At 44.7% G+C, this 20,207-nt stretch overlaps 1 protein-coding gene across 1 annotated transcript; it reads right to left on the bottom strand.

Annotated features, from left to right (window-relative positions):
• Positions 1-1,308: 1,308 nt before the first annotated feature.
• On the bottom strand, positions 1,309-19,057 carry Vcp (valosin containing protein). The gene is made up of 17 exons (XM_076564061.1): positions 18,583-19,057; positions 13,025-13,136; positions 12,678-12,850; positions 11,146-11,288; positions 10,535-10,665; positions 8,508-8,639; positions 7,845-7,947; positions 6,492-6,625; positions 6,278-6,413; positions 5,481-5,593; positions 4,869-5,033; positions 4,648-4,770; positions 4,166-4,378; positions 3,673-3,981; positions 3,241-3,396; positions 2,148-2,302; positions 1,309-1,994 (listed from the first exon to the last, which is right to left on the bottom strand). Exons 1-17 carry the CDS (start codon positions 18,597-18,599, stop codon positions 1,889-1,891), a joined length of 2,421 nt encoding a protein of 806 aa, XP_076420176.1. The 5' UTR covers positions 18,600-19,057; the 3' UTR covers positions 1,309-1,888.
• Between the last annotated feature and the right edge of the window lie 1,150 nt (positions 19,058-20,207).

Raw genomic sequence — 20,207 nt, forward strand, 5'->3', positions numbered from 1 at the left:
AAAACTTTTTGCAAATCTAGTAAGAGTATCCCAACTTAATCCTTCAGGATAAAGGGCTCTAGAGACCGGTTTTCTATATCAAATATAGGAAGAAGGGGAACACATTCACCACACATACCAGGCTGCTTCCCCTCATTACAGTCCTATCACTGATGTTGAATGCATAGTCCAAGAAAATACAAACGCCATCCCCAACCACCTTGCTCAATAAAGATTCAATTAAAATGTGTTAAATAGCCGGGCGGTGGTGGCGCACGCCTTTAATCCGAGCACTCGGGAGGCAGAGCCAGGCGGATCTCTGAGTTCGAGGCCAGCCTGGTCTCCAAAGCAAGTTCCAGGAAAGGCGCAAAGCTACACAGAGAAACCCTGTCTCGAAAAAACAAAACAAAACAAAAAAAACAAATAAAATGTGTTAAATAAAAGGGGCACACTGATTTTAGGAAATCCTGGATGCCCATCAGAGAAGAGAGAAGGGATTTTATTGGGGTCATCAGGAGTGTAGGAGTTACAAAATATTTTTTTTTTAATTTCTGATTTAAGGTCTTCCCACTGACAAGATAGTCAGTGGCCAGTTTCCCCCAGAGGTATCCTGGCATTTTATCCTGTCCCTGGTGGGTTTTCCCCTCGTGATAAGGAGAAAAGGAATAAACACATTCCCATCCTTATTTATGGATCAAGGGTATGAAAGAAAGCTGGGGAGATAGATGAATTAGTGAACAAAACACTTTCCACATAAAGTGTGAGGACCTGAGTTTGAATCTCAGGACCCGCAAAGCCAGATGCAACAGTATGTAATTCTAGTGCTCCTAAGGCATCATGATGGGAAGGGGAGAAAAAAGAATCCCTGCCAGGCGGTGGTGGCGCATACCTTTAATCCCAGCACTTAGGAAGAAGAGGCAGGTGGATCTCTGTGAATTTGAGGCCAGCCTGGTCTACAGAGTGAGTTCCAAGACAACCAAGGCTCTTAGACAGAGAAACCCTGTCTCAAGGAAAGAGAGAGAGAGAGAGAGAGAGAGAGAGAGAGAGAGAGAGAGAGAGAGAGAGAGAAGAGAGGAGAGAGGAGAGAGAGAGGAGAGAGCCCCCCCCCAAAAAACTCCCAAGCCAGGTGTAAGAAACAGCAAAGAGACCTAGTATCAAGAAAGGTGAAGGTGAGAGAGGACTGACACCCAACACTCTCCTCTAACCTACCTGTATGCCAACCACACTTAGACAAAATCAGTTATTTTTTTTAAGTGTGAACTTTTGTTTGGTCCCCTGTGTATACTCAATAGCCAGAAAAAGAAGAGGCACAGTGGCCAGGACTCAGGCTCCATTTTGACCCAACATTTATTGTCCTTTTACAACATGTCATTTTTTTTTTTTAAATTTTTAAATTTTTTGGTTTAGAAACTGCTTATGATTAGTCTTCCAACAGTAACTTAAAAGCATGTAAAATAAAATCAACCTACTTTCTATATCAACACCCAGCAAACTGTGACCCCTCGTCCACCTACCCAGGTTGGCTAGGGGAAGGGAGGGCTTGGGCAGCATTGAGAGAAGTACAGATACTTGACTGTGTGTGGTGATGGTGAGGGTAGTGCCTTGATTCACACCCCACAGGTTGCCTGCACCACCCCAAACTACAACAGAAATGGTGTAGTAGGCCGAAGGCCCAATTCCTTGCTGGTAATTCACTCTTCACCTCCCAAATGAAAATCACTTTTATTTTATCGCTTTTGTAATTTTTTTGCAACAGAAAACCCCTGTCCAGAGTCTGACTGGAGCTGAACTGTTCAGACTGAGGAATGGAACAGGCCATGGGTACACCCCTGGTCCCTCTTGGGTAAGCGCTCCCACCCCCAGGGAACAAGGTCCAGCCAGGCCAGCTCGCTGCATGCTGGCACATCACTTAGCCATACAGGTCATCATCATTGTCTTCTGTGTACACACTGCCACCTGTGCCTCCTCCACTGCCCTGGCTGGGGCCAGCTCCACCCTGGTTCCCTGAAGGGAATCTGTATACACAAAAGAAAGCCAAAATAAGAGGATATGGATAGGGCCAGTGCAAGGTTTCACAACTACTACTCTACCCTCCTTATGACTCCACCACTATTTCTACAAGTCCCCCAAGCAACTTAGCAACTGCCCGTTGCCACCAACAAGATTACCTGAAGCTGCCAAAACCTCGACTCTGCTGAAGTGTCTGGGCGAACATTTCATACTTCCGAATGTCATTATCACTGACAGAACGACGGGCAAAGCGCATGGCTTCTTCAAAGTGATCTCTGCGGATCTCAGGCACTGGATCATCCTCTTCTACTTCCTGTAAGGTTGATAAGCACAGACCACTATGCTAGTTAGGACCCAGCCTGCAGTCTGTCCCTGGCCTCCTTACACTCCCATTAGTGCAGCAGTTTAGTGATCTTTGACTCTCCATCTCCAATCCAGCCTTAACCAGATTCCAGGCCAAACTTCTAAAAGTAGACTACTGCTCTGTTTAAAAATGTGCTAGTGCATCCTGGAAATGGGAAAACTATACAGATAGAAAACTTACCAGTGGTTGCCAGGGACTTAAGGAAAAAGATACTGATTAAAGTGTCCTAAGAGCACTTTTTGCTCCTGCTGTAGCAGTTAACAAACTCAGATGTGTGAGATACATAGAAATCAGTTCCTAGAAAGGGTGTGTAGCTCATAAGACTACTGTACCTTAATAAATCTCAACTTTAGAATCAGTGTCAACAGCTCTTCAATGCTCATTACACACTATATTGTACACTGTTCCACCTAGAAACTTTACTTCCAGTAACATAAACTTTGTAGTTGCTTTTTATTTTTGAGACCAGGCCTAGACTGGCCTGGAAATTCTGTCTTCAAACATTCTGATTTTTTTTTTTAATTCTTTTTTAAAGATTCATTTATTTATTTAATGTACATTGGGGTATGTCTATGAGGGTGTCAGATCCCTCAAGGCATCAAGTTTAAACTGAGAACATAGCCAACTCATCTCTCCTACATGGGTTCACATCCTTTTTTTCTGAGACAATCTAATGTAGTCCAGGTTGGTCCTGTACTTCTCCATCTTCCTGCATTCACCACTGAGAGCTGGAATAAGTTTGCACCACCCCCAGTTTAGTATTCCTTTTCTTAGATACCCTGCTTAATGTCTTCTCAGTCAAGGGACCTTTCTAATACATTCCACTCTCAACTGGATCATGGACAATGGTCCCCAGACTGGCATATTTGGACAGTGTACTGACTCACCATAGCTGATGGATTTGTCTGCCTCTCTCGTTCTCGCCTAATCTCACTCTCAATAGATTCACGAATGGCCAGTTTGCAAGCACGCTGGCAAATCTCTGTCAGATCAGCTCCAGAAAAGCCATTAGTCATCTTAGCCAGGAACTCCAAATCCACATCCTAAAGGAAGCAAAAGAGCTACGTTAGCATTGTGCCTTCCTCCCACGGGGCATACAGATCTTTGGGGCTATCCACTCTACATACACTTTCTCCTGCCTCTGCCACCCCATTTTATTCTGTATTTCATAAATTATCCTAAAATTCACAAATCTTTCATATTCCCTTTAGATAACCCAGAAATCCCCAATGGCATCCTACCCAGCAATCAAAGAACATTCTACATTAGCTTCACAGAAAAAAAAAATCCCTATGGCTGGCTGATAAATGTGCACCCGCCTTGGCAACTGGGGACTTGCGCAGGTTAGCTTTTAGGATGGCAACACGGGACTTCTCATCAGGAAGTGGGATATAGATGAGCTGATCAAGACGGCCAGGTCTTAGGATAGCAGGATCAATGATATCAGGCCGGTTGGTAGCTCCAATGATAAACACATTCTTTTTGGTGGACATGCCATCCATTTCTGTCAGGATCTGATTGATGACTCGGTCAGCAGCTCCACCACCATCTCCAATATTACCACCACGAGCCTTGGCAATTGAATCTAACTCATCAAAGAAGAGTACGCAAGGGGCAGCTTGCCGTGCCTGTGAGAGAGAAAGATCAACTCAAATATTAACACAACTAGATTTCTCAGACTTCAGAAGAAAATAAAATAATCACCATGCCCCAACTGAGCTTCCTGTAATAACAAGGTTTTGACTCTGGAGAAAAAGCCTCTTATACTACCATGCCCCCAAACATATGAACAGTCAGCCTCTGATAGCTCACCTTGTCAAAAATTTCTCTGACATTGGCCTCAGATTCCCCAAACCACATGGTGAGCAGTTCAGGGCCCTTGATGGAGATAAAGTTAGCTTGGCATTCATTAGCAATGGCTTTGGCCAGCAAGGTCTTCCCACAACCAGGAGGTCCATAGAAGAGAACACCTTTGGAAGGAGTCATGCCAAATTTGAGGAATTTGTCTGGATGCTCCACAGGATACTAGAAGAAAAACAAAGATGATTTAAGGACAACCTCCATATTTGAAATAAAATTGTTAATAATCAGAAGCATATCATCTACTTTATGGTATATCCTATGATCTATAGTGCAAGTTTTTTAAAGATAGGCTCCTTACTATCTAAAACTGGTTAACAGTAGCTTCTGAGTTGTACTCACAATTCTAAGTAAATTTGAGTCTGAGACCAAAAAGACCAATTACTACATACTGAGGCAATGACCCACCACCACCCTAGAGTAAATTAGTCTACCTGAACCAGCTCCTGAAGCTCCCGTTTGACATCCTCCAGGCCTCCAATGTCTTCCCAGGTTACTTGTGGCACCTCTACCACAGTTTCCCGAAGTGCTGATGGATTGCTTTGACTCAAGGCCCACTAAAAAGGATGTTTGAAAAAAGTGAGGACTGGGGGGGAGGGGTGTGCACACAACAAAATACATATTTGTGTTCCTAATTTGGGGATATGGTCCTTACCCGGAAGTCATCCATAGTAACTGCCAAGGAATTCATGACCTCAGCATCAATGGTCTCATCCTCAAGGTCAATGAGGTCCATTTTTTTCCGGATGGCCTGTAGAGCAGCCTCTGAACACAGAGCTGCCAAATCAGCACCCACATGGCCATGAGTCTCATTGGCTACCTTCAGAGAGAAGATCAAAAACAGAATCTTGACTCCATCCCATGATTCCTATCTGATTCCTATTTTCTTGAAGAGATATACTTTAGCAGACCTTTTACTGGCAATGGAGTTAAATACCCAAGAAGCCTGGATTTGGGAGCTAGAAATAAAGCTGCTCCAACAATTCATACTTTCTCTAACCCAACAACTAAGAAGCATACTCCTGCCCTGAAATCAAAATAATCTCCCCATCCAGATCTAAAAAAATGAAAAGACAGGATCTTGCCATGTAGTCCACACTGGCCTTAAACTCAAGATCCTTCTGCCTCACTCTCCCAAAGTTCTAAAATTACTGTTTGAATCTTCTCATCTTAGACTATGTTTGTAGTCCCTTGCAACTTCCTAAAAAGTTAGGGTAGCTTCCACAGAGCTACCCTAAGTTTTGACCAGCCATCATCACCACTCCACCTGTTCCAAGTCCACATCATCTGCCAGTTTCATGTTCTTGGTATGGATCTGAAGAATTTCCAAGCGTCCTGTAGCATCAGGAATTCCAATATCTACCTCTCTGTCAAAGCGACCTGTGGGACAATGCAGGAATGTAAAACAGTGGTAATTTCTGGTCTACAGAGAAGTCACTCCAGAACTCATTTAGAGTTAACATTAAAGCCTCACAACCTGGCAAACCAAGATAGGTGGTTACTCCCGAGCAGTGATTCTTAACCTGTGGGTCACCAACCCCTTTTGGGTCAAAGGGCCCTTTCACAAGGGTCCCATATCAGATATTTACATTATGATTCATAACAGTAGCAAAATTATAGTCATGAAAGTAGCAATGAAGTAATTTTATGGTTGGGGGGCTCACCACAAATGAGGAACTGCATTAAAAGGTGGCAGCATCAGGAAGGTTAAGAACCACTGTTATAGATGGAATACAGAATGGAAGAAGACCTTAGGCCCTGCCATGGCAAAGAACTTAAAAGAAATTCTGAGGATTAAATAACTTTGATCAAAGACAGAGGTGAGATAAGGAAATCAATCCAGCAGAACTATAATATACCAATGAGTAAGAACAAGTTGGGTTGGGCAGTGGTGGCATACACCTTTAATCTTATCAGTCAAGATGCAGAGGCAGGTAGATCTCTGAGTTTGAGGCCAGCTTGGTCTACAGAGAGTTCCAGGGCAGCCAGGGATATACACAGAGAAACCCCTGTCTTGAAAAACTAAACAAAAAGAACAAGTTGGAAAGAATTTGAGATCTTTACCAAATCGCCGTAGGGCCGGGTCGATGCTATTGGGTCTATTGGTTGCTGCCATAACTATCACGTGTGCTCTCTGCTTTAGGCCATCCATAAGGGTCAACAACTGAGACACGATACGACGTTCCACTTCCCCATGAGTCTGTGAAGACAGTATGTCTGGTTAGAAGCTAAGTCAGGGCCTTTCAAGTCCCCACCATCCCCTTGGGAAAGTTCCTACTTTCTCTCTTTTGGGTGCAATGGCGTCAAGCTCATCAATGAAGATGATAGCAGGAGCATTCTTTTCAGCTTCCTCAAAGGCTTTACGAAGGTTGCTCTCTGACTCGCCAGCCAATTTGCTCATGATCTCAGGACCTGAAAAGATACAGATTAGACAATGATAGGGCCAATGAGGTAGCTTATGGGGTCAAGGTGCTTGTTACAAAACCTGATAACCAAAGTTTAATCCTGGACCCCACATGGTAAAAAGAAACTAATAATACCCTCAAATTGTCCACTGACTTCCATGTGTGCATGATCATACAAACATAATAAATTAATAAAATAGCTTTTTTAAAGGCAACAAAAATCCCTCCTCTCAGCAGGGTGGTGGTGGCGCACACCTTTAATCCCAGGACTGACTGGGAAGGCAGAGGCAGGCGGATCTGAGTTCCAAGACAGCCAGGGCTACATTAAGAGAAATTCTGCCTCAAAAACAAAACAAAACACACACACACACACACACACACACACACACACAACAACTTTTGATTTATCATGTCTTCAGGTTATTGTCCACAAACTTTCTCAAGGAAAAAAAAGACAGAGAACCCCAGCACTTGGGAGGCAGAGGCAGGTGGTTTTCTGTGAGTTTAAGGCCAGCCTGCAGTACAAAGCAAACTAGCCAGGGCCACAAAGCAAACTAGTCAGGGCCACAAAGCAAACTAGTCAGGGCCACGTCTCAACCTCTATCTCACCCCACCCTTCATCCCCCACCCTGAAAACATACTCATTCACCAGAAAATGCTTAAGTGAGGCTATAGAGATAGCTCGGGTACTAAAGAACCCACCTTTGAAGCATAAATACCCAAGTTAGAGAAAAACAGGTATGGTGACACACATTTGTAAACCCAGCACTGGAGAGGTAGGTGGATTCTTAGGGCTAGCTGGTTAGTCAACCTAATATACTTGAACAGTTCCAGGTTTGAGACTTTGTCTCTAAAAAGGTAGAATGCATCTGAAGAACATGAGATTATCCTCTGAACCTGTATATCCATACCCCTACATAAGAACATACACAAACAAACAAAAAGGGCTAAAAGCTAGGCTGGAGAGATGCCTCAGCAGTTAAGAGGACTGGCTACTCTGCTAGCTAGAACTCCAGTTCTAGAGGATCTGATGCTCTTTTCTGGCTTCCACAGGCACTGCACTCATATGGTATACAGATGTAAATGCAGACAAAACAGAACAAACTTGTCAAAATAAAACAATTTTTTAAAATGTGCTAAAAGGTATGGGTGCAAATGGATGTGTCTGTGAGCTGCCCAACTCAGAAATGGGTCTAGACAGATACTAGATGGAGCAAGTTTCTTACCATTGATCAGGAAGAAGAAGGCTCCAGTTTCATTTGCCACAGCTCGGGCAATCAGGGTTTTCCCTGTCCCAGGAGGTCCATATAGCAAGATTCCCCGAGGAGGCTGAGGACAGTACAGAGTGGTTAGGGTCAGGAGCTTACCTTCCCCCAACTCCATCCATGCTAATAAACTAGCTTAACAAGGGCTCTAGTGAGCCGGGCGGTGGTGGCGCACGCCTTTAATCCCAGCACTTAGGAGGCAGAGCCAGGTGGATCTCTGTAAGTTCGAGGCCAGCCTGGTCTACCAAGTGAGTTCCAGGAAAGGCACAAAGCTACACAGAGAAACCCTGTCTCAAAAAACCAATAAAAGCAAAACAAGGACTCTAGTGAGGGGTGAGAACCAGGGCTCTCTCTACCCTGATACTATTTAAGCCTCTGGAGGCTAGAGAGAGAACTCAACATTTAAGAGTACTGGCTGCTCCTTCCTTAGGACTCAAGTTTGGTTCTGAGAACCACCTGCAACTCCAGTTCTAGTAGATATGATGCATTCTTCTGGCCTCTGTGAATTTAGAGCCTTCTATAAACCCAAAGAATATATTACCTCTTTGGAATCAGTCACACTACTGATTAGTCACTTGAGTTATTAAGCACCGTCCTAAAATCCTCAGAGCTCAGGATGCTCACCTTTACACCAATTGCCTTAAAGAGTGCAGGATGTCTCAGTGGCAGTTCCACCATCTCCTTTATCTGAGCTAGCTGCTTCCTGCAGCCACCGATGTCATCATAGCCTACTTCATTCAAGGACTCTTCCTCATCCTGAATATGGAAGAATAGAAAGAACAAAAAACAGGAACAGTATTGTCAGCAAATATACAATTTCTCTAAATCCTCCCACTATTTGGTGTGGGAAAAACATGCTGTATAAGACGGTTCACTTCTACACTGATCTCATCTTAAGCCAGGTATAATGGCACATGCCTGTAATCTCAGCACTTGGAAAGCAGAGGCAGAGAGACCAAATTTGAGGCAAGCTCAGGCTACAAAGTGAGTTCCAGACAGCCTATAAAGCAATACTCTATATCAAGGAAAAGAAACCAAACCAAAACACCCCCCCCCAAAAAAAAAACCCACCCCAAACCCTCCTCTCTCATAGTCCTTAGTCTCATTGATAAAGGATCCCTAAAAAAACTAAAGTTGCCAAGCGGTAGTGGCTCACGCTTTAATCCCAGCACTTGGAAGGCAGAGGCAGGCGGATCTCTGAGTTCGAGGCCAGCCTGGTCTCCAAAGTGAGTTCCAGGAAAGCACAAAGCTACACAGAGAAACCCTGTCTCGAGAGAAAAAAAAAAGAAAAAAGAAAAAAGAAAAAAGAAAAAGAAAAAAAAAAAGGAGATAAGCTCAAAGCATTCAATAAAACAAAACAAAAATAAAACTAAAGCTGATCTATACATGACTGGGCCCATCAACACCCATTTTGAATGGAGTGGACGGGTGGTTCTTAAGGCACCACCCCACCCTGAGGAGTTACAGGCAGTTCATGATGACTGCTGGGAGATGGAATCATTCCTTAGTGGTACAGCCACTGTTAAGCTGTAGCTGTTCAATAACCTTCCCCCACATAGCAAAGATCAATTCCAAATAAATTCAGCAGGGCATCAAAAAAATAAATAAAATAAAAATTTTTTTAAAAAGAAAGGAAAACAGAGACATGAAAGCAGGCAGATTTTAAGAGAACCAAAGTGGAAATTAATGGAATTAGGCATAGTGGCACATGCCTTTAATCCCAGCTTGGGAGGCAGAGGCAGGCAGATCTCTGAGTCTAAGTGACATAGTGAGACCCTGTCTCAAAAACAAACAAGCTGGGCAGTGGTAGAGCACATCTTTAATCCCAGGGCCAAGGTGAGATCTCTGTGAGTTTGAGGCCAGCCAGGTCTACAAAGCGAGTCCCAGGACATTCAGGACTGTTACACAAAGAAACCCTGCCTCGCCGGCGGTGGTGGCGCACACCTTTAATCCCAGCACTTGGGCAGAGGCAGGCGGATCTCCGTGAGTTCGAGGCCAGCCTGGGCTACCAAGTGAGTTCCAGGAAAGGCGCAAAGCTACAGAGAGAAACCCTGTCTCGAAAAACCAAAAAAAAAAAAAGAAACCCTGCCTCAATAAATAAATAAATAAATAGGCGGGGGGGGGGGGGGGGGGGGGGTTGAAAGAAGTAATGAGAGGGATAATTTGACCAAATAGTCATGTGGTTGCTGGGAATTGAACTCGGGTCCTCTGGAAGAGCAGTCAAGGCTCTTAACCACCAAGCCATCTCTCCAACCCATTTATATTTTTTGAGACAGGATCTCACTTCATAGTGCTGGACTCAAACTTACAGCAATCCTATTTCCACCTCCTAAACATTAGGATTATTGGCATGTACCACCACACTCAGTGCCAATCATTTACATCTTTTAAACTTCATCTCAAATCCATGGCATTGGGTTCTTTGAATAAATACTTAGGTGGTTTTCCACTTCCATAAGGCCATCTAATCTCCAAAAGCATTCAGCTTAATAACCAACACAAATGCTACATGAGTGGTAATAAAATTGTAAGATGGCGATGTATTTCAGTGGCAGAGTAGTTACCTAACATATACACGACCCTGGGTTCAATTCCCCAGCACCACAAACAAAAAACAGAAAGTTAGGAACTAGGATCAGGGAATAACTCACCTCTCGCTTGATTGGCTCCCCTTCACAGTGGATCACTGTGTCTGGAGCAACAATACAGTAAGGACTGGGATCTGTCTCTACCACTTTGAACTCCACAGCACGCATGCCACCCCGGACAAGGAAAATATCTCCTATAATGCAAAGCAATAGAAAGTGAAATTAGAGGTGTCAAGTACAAGACCAAGTGAAATTCTTCACTAGACCCCATGATCTAAAATACAAAGCTCACTCAGTAGATATTACTTATACCCTCCTTCCCGATACCAGGCAATAGTAAAACTCCAACCTGTACTGCATTCTTCTGCTACACCGGACTAGTATACAGAAAAGATATGACAAAAGCCCCTTTTAACTATTATGGTATAGACAGCCTAAGCTTTTACTACAACAATGGTAGAGCTGTACACACACTTTCAACTTGACAGCCAGCAAAAGCAGATCATCCTTCAGAGATACATGAGAACTACTTACTATCATGGAGCACAGAAGGATATAAGAGGGCAGACAAGTATGTGTAAGGATACATATATGCATGCTCATACATATGAAAACATGGAATTGTTCCAAAGTTCACTCAAGTAACAACCATTCTTAAACTCGGTTTCTCTCACCTTTCCGGATGGGTCGATAAGCTTCCAGGAAGTACGGCTTAAGGTATACCTCAAAGAGATTGCCAGTGATGCCTTCCACCGTGTCATCGATGGGTAGCACGTGGATACGTTTGCCATACTTTACATCAGGGCATGGCTGGATGCTGAGGATGACAAGCAGACTCCACATTACCAACCACACTGCAGCCCCAAGCACTGGATGTCCGAAAGGGCCTGGCACAGACAGCTGATGGCAAGCGAGAGAGAAAAGGCAGGGATGGCCTTAGGTGGAGAGAAGAAGGAAAGCAGGGTGGGAAGAGGAGGCAAAGGAACAGCCAAGCAGAACCAAGACAAGTCACATCCACATGAGATAATAGAAGTCCACTCACCACTAAGGCAAAATTACGAATATCTGAAGCCCCACATACGCACAGTTCTACTACTGGGATCTTTAATATGGGATATTCAAGGATAATCTTTTCCAGTTAATACTGACCATTTCCTGTCTCTCCCAAGTGCTGAGATTACTGGAAATACAGGCATGTGCCACCATGTCTGGCCTTCTAACTAATATTGATAGCCCAGTTTTACAAGGGGAAAAGGGGATAGCAAGGTTTGACAAGTGAAAACTTTTGATGCCAAGTGAAAGAAATGAAAAAAATTCTCAATCACAAGATCAAAACACCTTGAGAAAGTGACCAAGCAGTCTCAAGAAGGTACTTAAAAACACTTCAGAAACTTCAATGGTGCTGGCCAGGTAACTGGAGACTGTGGAAGACTCATGCCTAGCTGGGTAGAAAAACCAAAATCATTCATACTAGAGCAATCCTAGTTCTAGCTCCTCTCCCCAGGTGTACTTCTCGTTTTTGCTTTCCTTTTCTTTTGGAGACAGGGTCTCACTATGTAGACCATCACAGACCCACCTGTCTCTGTCGCCCAAGTGCTGGGATTTAAGGCATGCACCGCCAAACCCAACTGTAAGTAGAGGGATTATACTTCCCCAGTTGAGCACCATGCCTACCTGCCACCACGCTCCCCACCATGATGATAATGAACTGAACCTCTGAAACTGTAAGCAAGCCGCCTCAATTAAATGTTTTCCTTTTTTTTTTTTTTTTTTTTGGATTTTCGAGACAGGGTTTCTCTGTGTAGCTTTGCGCCTTTCCTGGAACTCACTTGGTAGCCCAGGCTGGCCTCGAACTCACAGAGATCCGCCTGGCTCTGCCTCCCGAGTGCTGGGATTAAAGGCGTGCGCCACCACCGCCCAGCTTAAATGTTTTCTTTATAAGAAAAACAAAACAAAACAGAGGCATCAAGAAAGCCATGGAAATGCTGATTTGTCCTAAGGACCACGGTAGAGGTGGATTCTGAAGTCTAGAAAGGTAAAGAAAACTCTGGAAACATGAGTCTTCCTCATGACCAGGTGGCTTCCTACATATGCAGCTGCCAAGTATTCCATCCTGGTTGTAATGGGGGGGGGATAACATTTATAATACAAGGTATAGAATCCAGCCTCACATCCCTACAAGGTCAAGAATCCATCCCCAACACACCTGATGACATCCCCTAGGCGAACCCGGAGGTTATTCCGAACAACTCTATTCATTCGAATCTTCTCATCAGAACATGTGTCATCAGAAAGTACAATGCACACAGCTTCCCGTCTCTTCTTTCCTTTTAGCAACACTGTGTCACCTCGGAATAACTGCAGTTCATCCATCTTGGGCTAAAAAAAAAAAAACATGGTTAAGAACTTTGGGTCACTGACCTTTAGGTAGGCAGAACCCTTCTAGGCTAGAATTCCCTATAAACCCCGCTTTATCTGTCACTGCAAGAAAAAAATGACAATAGAAAGCTGGGGAAATTCTATTTAAAAGACTGGACTGTACACCCAACTTACCTGGGACAAGGACACCACACTATTATCTTCATTGATGGCTTCATCAACAATTAACCGATTGGGACGGTTCTTTTGTTTGAGAATGGCTGTTGATAAATCATCGCCTTTTGAACTAGAAGGAAAAAAAAAAAAAAAACAGGTCAGGCCTAACAAGATACTGAGCCCACAAATCTAAGATTCACTTAGGCAAGAAAGAATGGATAGATGAAGCTTAAAAGCTCTGATAAAAGAAATCCAGCCAACTCATGAGGAACATAGTCAGCATTTATCTCATTCCCATTCCAGTATCTTAATATTTTGAGTGCTGTTCCATTCTGCTAGGCCCCTGGGATCCTATCCCAAGTGGCCAAATATTAAAAGGCATAACAGAAATAAAGGCTCAACAGCAATCAGAGAAAAATTAGACTCTTAAGACTATACAGAACAGGGGCTCTACAGCCAGACCTATTAGGTGTAAATTTAAACTCTGGCTATGCTTAGTTGTGATCGAGATCATTAGTTAACTTCTCTGGACTTCCTCATCTGTAAAATGAAGACTATAATCTACTCAAGGTTCATACTTTTTGTTGTTGTTTTTCCCGACAGAGTTTCTCTGTGTAGCTTTGGAGCCTATTCTGGAACTCACTCTGTAGACCAGGCTGAGCCTTGAACTCAGAGATCCACCTGCCTCTGCCTCCCAGTGCTGGGATCAAAGGCATGTGCTACCCGTCCAGCAAGGTTCATTCTTTTAAATGAGATTTTAAAAATGTAAATGTTTTCACAATGCCTGGCACATGGTCACCATGATTAATTCCAGAGCTTTGAAAAAGTTTTCTTACCGCTTGTCTTTCAAGGGAATGAAGTGAGCCAGAGAAGGTTTAGGAAGGCCATGTTCCATCAAGTAAACCTCAGTACAACAAAACACAATTTTTAGCATTACCCTCCTCAAAAAATAAGCCAAGATGTGATGAATCCAAGAGTGATTACTAGTACCACAAGAACACCAAGCACAAAACATACAACAAAGCCAGGTGTGGTGGTGCACCACTTTAATCCTACTACTCAGGAGGCAGAGGCAAGCAGATCTCTATTATAAGTTCAAGGTCAGCCTGGTCTAGTGATTTCCAGGACAGCCAGGCTACACAGTGAAATCCTGTCTTGAACCCCCCTCCCCAAAAAAACAAACAAAAAACCCACACAATAAAAAGTAATATACAACAGGACAAAAACACATCTAGGGCCTTCAGAAAGAGGATCTAACTCAAAAGGAATTTCCTGGCCTTTCTGTAGAAGCACATGACTTTGGTTGATCCAGAAATAAAATCAAGAATTTGTTGTTTTGTTTTTGTGGGGTTTTTTTGTTTTTTCTTTTTCCAGACAGGGTTTCTCTGTGTAGCTTTACGCCTTTCCTGAAACTCACTTTGTAGCCCAGGCTGGCCTTGAACTCAGATTCCACCTGGCTCTGCCTCTCAGTGCTGGGATTAAAGGCATGCACCACCAGACCAGGCAAAAATCAAGAAATTTTAAAACGGGAAATTTCAAAACCTCAAATCTGGGTGGTGGCAGCACACGCCTTTAATCCCAGCACTGGGAGACAGAGGCAGGCGAGTCTGAGTTCAAGGCCAGCCTGGGCTTTAGAGTGAGTTCCAGGAAATTCGCCAAAGCTACACAACCTAAATCCCTGCTGAGCAGTGTAGCTTTTAATCCCAGTACTCAAGGGAAGCAGATCTCTGAGTTTGAGGCCAGCCTCATCTACAGAGTGAGTGCTAGGACAGCCAGATTTGCACAGAAAGACCAGTTTTGAAGAGGAAAAAGAAAAAAAGGGAAAAAAGAAACTACGTTCCTTTTTAATGTTTATTACCATATGTATTAATTATATATGAAGGGTTTCATTGACACTTTCATACATGCATGTATGTTTATATTAGCCCCTACATCTCTCTTTTGTCCCTCTCCCCTTCCTCTTCCTAACAGCTGCCCTTCTTTCTTTAGTGATTCTTTGTGTATATGAACCAATTAGGTACATTAAGAAAGAGCTCACATGATGAGGGGTTAGTTACTTACAGGAGCAACTTGTCAGTGGCTACACTACTTTAGGAAATGTGTTCCTTTACCCATGCAAACCATTAGCTGCCAGTAACTCCTAAGGAACTGGTGAGAGAGACCTTATGGGCTCCTCCCAAGCAACTAATTTGCCATCACTTTCCTAGAAGCTAGTGTTAGTCACTGGACAGTGATACTAATTCCTTTCTTTCTACATTTATTTATGTTTATCTGTCTGACCATATATATGTTATGGTAGTTGCTTTGTCTTCCTACCATGTGGGTTTAATGGATTGAACCTAGGTTGTCAGGTCTGGCAGCATGTGCCTTTACCTTCTAACCCATTAATTACACCGGTACTAAATGTCATAAACTAGTTCATTTCTAGCCTTCACTTACTAGACTCAGTGGACTCTCCCCCTTGAAAAGTTACCTCTGGCCAGGAACAGTGGCACAAGCCTTCAATCCTAGCACTTGGGAGGAAGAGGCAGGTAGATTATGCATTTGAAGCCAGATTGGTCTATAGAGTTTCAGGCCAGGGCTATATAGTGAAACAAACAAAACCCCAAAACACTTTTCTTCCAACCTTTGAGAAACATTGAGTATTAACCAAAATAGAGATCAAACAATGGAAAAAGCAAATCAAGGGGTGAAAAAACTGTATCTTTAACAAATAAAAGCCAGGCATAGTGCTTCATGCCTGTATCTCAGCAATTGCCAGGAGACTCCAGACCAGTCTGAGTAGCATAGCAAGATTATTTCAATAACAATCAATTAAGTAATCATAAATGGGTATCTACAAAGCATCACACTTTTCTAGGAGCTGAGATGAGACAGCAAAAAAACAAAAAAGCACTGACACTGAAAACATCTTACCCTCACAGACTATTTTGTTGAGTTTTTATTATTTTAATAAAGGGTCTTGCTATATATAGCCCTGCCTGGCTATGTAAACCAAGCTGACCTTGAACTTGCAGTGATCCTCCCGTCCCTGCCTCCTGACTGAAATCAGAGGCATGCATCACACCACTCAGCTATGTTACATCTTTAACCATTACTTTAGATAAACTAGTTTCCCAGAGTAGTTTCTTTGGCTCTAACTTGCCTCCTCAGTTCAAAGGGTGTGTCACTTTGGCCACAATGCCGCTGAGATTACAAAAATAAAAGTCTAAATCCACCAAATTTTCTACTTTTCCATATCTATTCAAGATGTCTTCCCCTAGAGGCTGCCCATCTTATTGTATTTACAGGACTGGATTGAAGATAATACCTCAAGTTATCACTTAGTATTTTAATCTCAAAACTGCATTTCAGAAGCGGGGCATGGTAGCACTTGAACCGGCCAGCCTAGTCTAAGTGAGTACCTACCAGGACAGCCAGAGAGAGACCCTGTCAAGAAAAGAAAGAAAGAAAGAAAGAAAGAGAGAGAGAGAGAGAGAGAGAAGGAAGGAAGGAAGGAAGGAAGGAAGGAAGGAAGGAAGGAAGGAAGGAAGGAAGGAAGGAAGGAAGAAAGAAAGAAAGAAAGAAAGAAAGAAAGAAAGAAAGAAAGAAAGAAAGAAAGAAAGGAAACTGCATTTCAGGTCAACTTCCATCTGACTGTCTTGGTAGAGAGAGACCCTGTCAAGAAAAAAAAAAGGAAGAAAGAAAGAAAGAAAACTGCATTTCAGGTCAACTTCCATCTGACTATCTACATGACTCAGGTCCTTTCCAGAACTCAAAGACCACACAGGGAACTTGGAAGAAGTTCAGGTAAGAACCATCAACTTAGAGGTAGAAGCCACCTATGTGCCAGATTTCAGGAATTTTAATTTTTTAAAAAAAAATCTGGATATAAGTGGGGAACACTGTGACTTTCTTATGACCCCATTATTTGGGGGGTGGGAGGGGTCAGCAAGACCAGGAATTCAAAAACAGCCTTGACTGCATGGCTGAATTTGAGGCTAGTCTGGTCTACACTGGGCAGTGATGGAGCAAGACTTTAATCCCAGCAAAAGCAGATGATGGAGTTCGCGGTCAGCCTAGTCTCCAGATTGAGTTACAGAGGACAGCCAGGGCTACAGAGAAACCCTGTATCGAAAAACAAACCAAATTTTTAATAATTTAAAAGAAAAAAAAAAAAAGGAGCCGGGTGGTGGTGGCAGCACACACCTTTAATCTCAGTACTAGGGAGAGAGAACCAGGCAGTTTGAGGCCAACCTGATCTACAGAGCAAGATCCAGGACAGGCACCAAAACTACAGAGAAACCCTGTCTCAAAAAACAAAAAAAAAGAAAGAAAAGGTAAAATACTACAGAATATTTTAAAAGTGTATTTTGTTGTTTGAGGAAAGGTCTATGTAGCCCAGGAACTTCCAATGTAGACCAGGCTAGCCTAGAACTTTCTTTCAAGTGATGGAATTAAAGGTGTATACCACCCCACCCACCCTGGCTATTTAAAGTATTAATGGTCCTTTTAACTAAGCAACTGAGTGAATTCTTTATCACAAGGAAATGAAACTTAAAACATTTAATCGCCTCAAACAGCGAGAAGATTTTTATAGTTTCCTAGGCTTGCTGATTTTTGTTTGTTTTTTGTATGGGAAACTCTAGCTTCTAAACTGAATTGGCTGAAGTGACTAGGTTTTATTTGATGCTTTCCTGAAAGATAAAGTTGGGGGGCCATAAAATCCAAAGACGCAGGCAATCTCTGATAGTAGCTGCTTGGGGAAGAGATGTGCCTTTAAGAATTATTTAAGAGTAAAGCCAACTCTAACCTGCAATCTCTGAAACCTAAATAGAGAAAGCAAAAGCAAAACAAAACCAACTCAGATTCTAACTCCAGCACCTTAAAATAGAAAAACACCGTTCTGGACACAGCAAGAAAAAAATACTAGTACTAGGTAAAGCTTCCAGGATTTACAACAGGCCTAACGTGGTGGGGAAAAAAATTGCCATTTGAGAGCTGCACGACCTGCCCTCGCCCTAACAGGCCCTCGCGCCCCAGGGTGCAAAAGATGCCCACCCCGGGCAAGGCCGCCGGGCTCCACCGAGGCTGACCCGGCCCGGCCTTCCCCGGAGTCTCAGGGCTCCTGAGGCCTTCACGTGGCCCCAAGTCCACGCCCACTGGGCCCCAGTCGGGGCCTCCGGCTCGCAGTGTTTTCTCTTCGCGGGCTCGGGGTCTTCCGCGTACGGCCGGCCAGGCGGCCGAACGGCGCGTCCCGGCCCCAGAGAGCCCCGCGCCGGCGGTGGAGACCCTAAGGCCCACGCAGGGCCGGAACGGCCGTGCCGAGGGAGCCGGTCAGGCCGGCCGGGGCCTGCATGACACAGCACCATCTTGCCCAGGCTCCGACCCGGGCCCAGCGCGGGCCCGACCTAGGGGGCGCGCGGGTGCACAGCCCGGCCCGAGGCCCTCGCTCGCCCCTTCCCTCCCCTTCCGTCTCTCCCCTCCCGGCCTAGCCTCTCGGACGCAGCCCCGCCGGGCCTAGCCAGCGCGGCGGATCCCACGGAGCGCGCCGCCGCGGCCGGCGGGCGGGCGGGCGGGCGCGCGCATCTACTTACTCGGCTCCAGAGGCCATGGCGCGCGCCTGTCCCGGTCGGCGGCTGTGGCGGCCTGAGGGTAACGGCTGCGAGAATGGCAGGCGACCGGCTAGGCCCGGGTTGGACTCACTCAGGCGGTGGATCGACAGCAGTGACGGACCCTCGGGCAGCCTCCCTCTCGCTTCCTCCCAGCGGCACCGGGGCGGCGGGCGGGCGGGCGGGAGACGCTGGCTCCTGATCCGCGAGGGGGGCAGCGGCAGCGACTAATCAAACGACGGCTGCAAACGCTTCGCTGAGACTGAGCCGAGAAGAGCCGAATCATCGGAAGGAAAGCTGCTCCCACCCCAACCAATCAGCGCCTGCCTTGGGACTCGTGCCCGCCCCTCCGTGCCTCTCCCCAGCAACCCGCAGACCACAACCAATCAGAAAATTCGCCCGTGGCCTGACCCCGCCTCAAGGCTGCAACACGCCTAGTAACGCCACGTCAATTGGCCGCAGCACTACGCTTCCTCGACGGATTGGGATCCTTGGCCAATCAGCACAAGGAATTGGCCAGATCGCCTGGTAAAAGAGCCTTGACTCCCCCCCGGGGAGGCCTCTCCTACTTGGCTCCAGTTGATTGGCTCCTTAGTTTATAAGCTGCTGGAAGAACCTGGCACAATGGCCTGAACCCTTATTAGTTTAGTCGGGTTGTAATGATAACCCACGTAGTCCATTCCTCGCCAATCGTGGGGATCCTCTTACTACACTACAGTAACCCTCCGTGCTCCTTTAAAACACTGACTCCAACCAAGGGCGTGGTGGATGGGCTAGGTCTGTAATCCTAGCAGTTGGGAAGCAGAGGCTGGGGAATTATTAGTTGGAGATAAACTCAGGATACCGGATCCTTTCTGAAAAACAAAACCCGGTCGGGCGTAGTGGCGTAGATTTATAATCCTAGCGTCAAAACACTATCTCAAAAATAAATTTTTAAAGCAGTGTGGTGGCACATGTTTTTAATCTCAACACTTGGGAGGCAAAGGCAGGCGGATCTCTGTTCTATGAGTTTTAAATCAGCCTGGTCTATAAAAAAAAAAAAAAAAAAAAAAAAAAAAAAAAAAAAAAAAGAGTTGCAGCCAGTCAGGGCCACACAGTGAGACCCTGTCTCAAAACTAAGTAAATATAATTTTTTAAAAAAGCAAAAACAGCTGGGTATGGTGGTGTTTACCCTAGATCCCAGTACACCACAGGCTTTAAAAGCAGGAGGGTTGAGAGTTTGAAGCCAGCTGGTGCTGCATAGCTAGGTCTACCAAAAAACACTCGCTCTAGCCACCCTTTCTCTGGACCCTAGCTCTGAATCAGCAGCACCCCAGCTCTTAATCCACGCTGTTGACATTGTGCTCTCCTAAGAAACCCCTCAGGTTTTACAATTTCTCGGGGTTCGGGAGTACATACTCCCTCCTATAGTGTATTAAATATTATCTGGGGAGGAAGAGCACTCGGGTTCAAAGAGATCAAGGACATTTGCAGAACACAGAGCAAATTCAGCAGTGCCTAAGAGCAAGAAAATCAACCACAGGCTCTGACTTAGGTCCTTGGGCCCCAACGACAATTGGCTCTCATTGTAGTCAACAGACTGTTAGCTCCGAGTGGCATCCTGATTCAGT

The sequence above is a fragment of the Peromyscus maniculatus genome, chromosome 2 (assembly GCF_049852395.1).
Source record: "Peromyscus maniculatus bairdii isolate BWxNUB_F1_BW_parent chromosome 2, HU_Pman_BW_mat_3.1, whole genome shotgun sequence".
In the NCBI taxonomy this organism is placed as follows: Eukaryota; Metazoa; Chordata; class Mammalia; order Rodentia; family Cricetidae; genus Peromyscus; species Peromyscus maniculatus.